At 37.0% G+C, this 1,591-nt stretch overlaps 1 protein-coding gene across 1 annotated transcript in view; it reads left to right on the top strand.

Annotated features, from left to right (window-relative positions):
* LOTGIDRAFT_170779 (hypothetical protein) overlaps positions 1 to 1,591 on the top strand; it is a gene marked incomplete at both ends in the record, with an annotated part of 26,434 nt that overhangs the window by 7,677 nt on the left and 17,166 nt on the right. The window contains 3 exons of the mRNA XM_009046627.1: positions 862 to 996; positions 1,219 to 1,272; positions 1,363 to 1,506. Coding sequence (XP_009044875.1) covers positions 862 to 996; positions 1,219 to 1,272; positions 1,363 to 1,506 — 333 coding nt within the window. The remainder of the gene's footprint in view (positions 1 to 861; positions 997 to 1,218; positions 1,273 to 1,362; positions 1,507 to 1,591) is intronic.

The raw sequence follows: 1,591 nt of genomic DNA, 5'->3' as shown, positions 1-1,591 counted from the left end.
AACGTACTGTCTCTCTCTATTACAGTTTGTGCTCCAGGAACGTACTGTCTCCCTCTATTACAGTTTGTGCTCTAGGAAAGTACTGTCTCTCTCTATTACAGTTTGTGCTCTAGGAACGTTATGTCTCTCTCTATTACAGTTTGTGCTCTAGGAACGTAATGTCTCTCTCTATTACAGTTTGTGCTCTAGGAACGTAATGTCCCTCTCTATTACAGTTTGTGCTCTAGGAACGTAATGTCTCTCTCTATTACAGTTTGTGCTCTAGGAACGTAATGTCTCTCTTTATTACAGTTTGTGCTCTAGGAACGTACTGCCTCTCTCTATTATAGTTTGTGCTCTAGGAACGTACTGTTTATCTCTATTACAGTCTGTGCTCTAGGAACGTAATGTCCCTCTCTATTACAGTTTGTGCTCTAGGAACGTAATGTCTCTCTCTATTACAGTTTGTGCTGTAGGAACGTAATGTCTCTCTTTATTACAGTTTGTGCTCTAGGAACGTACTGCCTCTCTCTATTATAGTTTGTGCTCTAGGAACGTACTGTTTATCTCTATTACAGTCTGTGCTCTAGGAACGTACTGTCTCTCTCTATTACAGTTTGTGCTCTATGAACGTACTGTCTCTCTCTATTACAGTTTGTGCTCCAGGAACGTACTATCACTCTCTATTACAGTTTGTGCGCTAGGAACATACTATCCCTCTCTACTACAGTCTGTGCTCTAGGAACGTACTGTCTCTCTCTATTACAGTTTGTGCTCCAGGAGCGTACTATCCCTCTCTATTATAGTTTGTGCTACAGGAACGTACTGTCCCTCTCTATTGCAGTTTGTGCTACAGGAACGTACTGTCTCTCTCTATTACAGTTTGTGCTACAGGAACGTATGGTTCAGAATGTAATAATTTCTGTCATTGTTTGAACTATGATAAATGTGATGTTATAACTGGTCAATGTCCTAATGGATGTCAGACAGAATGGTATGGAGGTAGCTGTAATACTAGTAAGTCTAATTCCATTTTTAGGATTAATTCATAAAAAGGATATAATTCTGTTTGATTAACCAATTCCTCTGTAAACGCCTCTTAACCAGCATTTCACGGGTAATATTGTTGCACGACCTCCAGCCAAAATAACGTAATTTACTATAAATACGGATATAGATGTAGTAAACGATGTAACAAGAGACATTGTAAAGGATCACAACACTGTCATCATATAACAGGACAATGTACTGATGGTTGTCAACCCGGTTATAAAGGATATGATTGTATATTGAGTAAGTTTTGAATCGAACTGTCTACACTTATCAATAACAAAATATCAAGAAATCTCAGTCCTATATAGAATTCTTTATATTATATTTCAGGTTGTCCAAATGGTGCCTATGGAGATAAATGTAGTAAACTATGTAACAATAGGCATTGTAAAAGATCACAAGAATGTCATCATATAACAGGACAATGTACTGATGGTTGTCAACCAGGTTATAGAGGATATGATTGTATATTGAGTAAGTTTTGAATCGAACTGTCTACACTTATCAATGATAAAATATCAAGAAATCTCAGTCCTATATAGAATTCTTTATATTATAT

The sequence above is a fragment of the Lottia gigantea genome (assembly GCF_000327385.1).
Source record: "Lottia gigantea unplaced genomic scaffold LOTGIsca_104, whole genome shotgun sequence".
NCBI classification, from domain to species: Eukaryota; Metazoa; Mollusca; class Gastropoda; family Lottiidae; genus Lottia; species Lottia gigantea.
The sequence above is the reverse complement of the archived record's forward strand: the minus strand, read 5'-3'. Positions and strand labels throughout refer to the sequence as shown.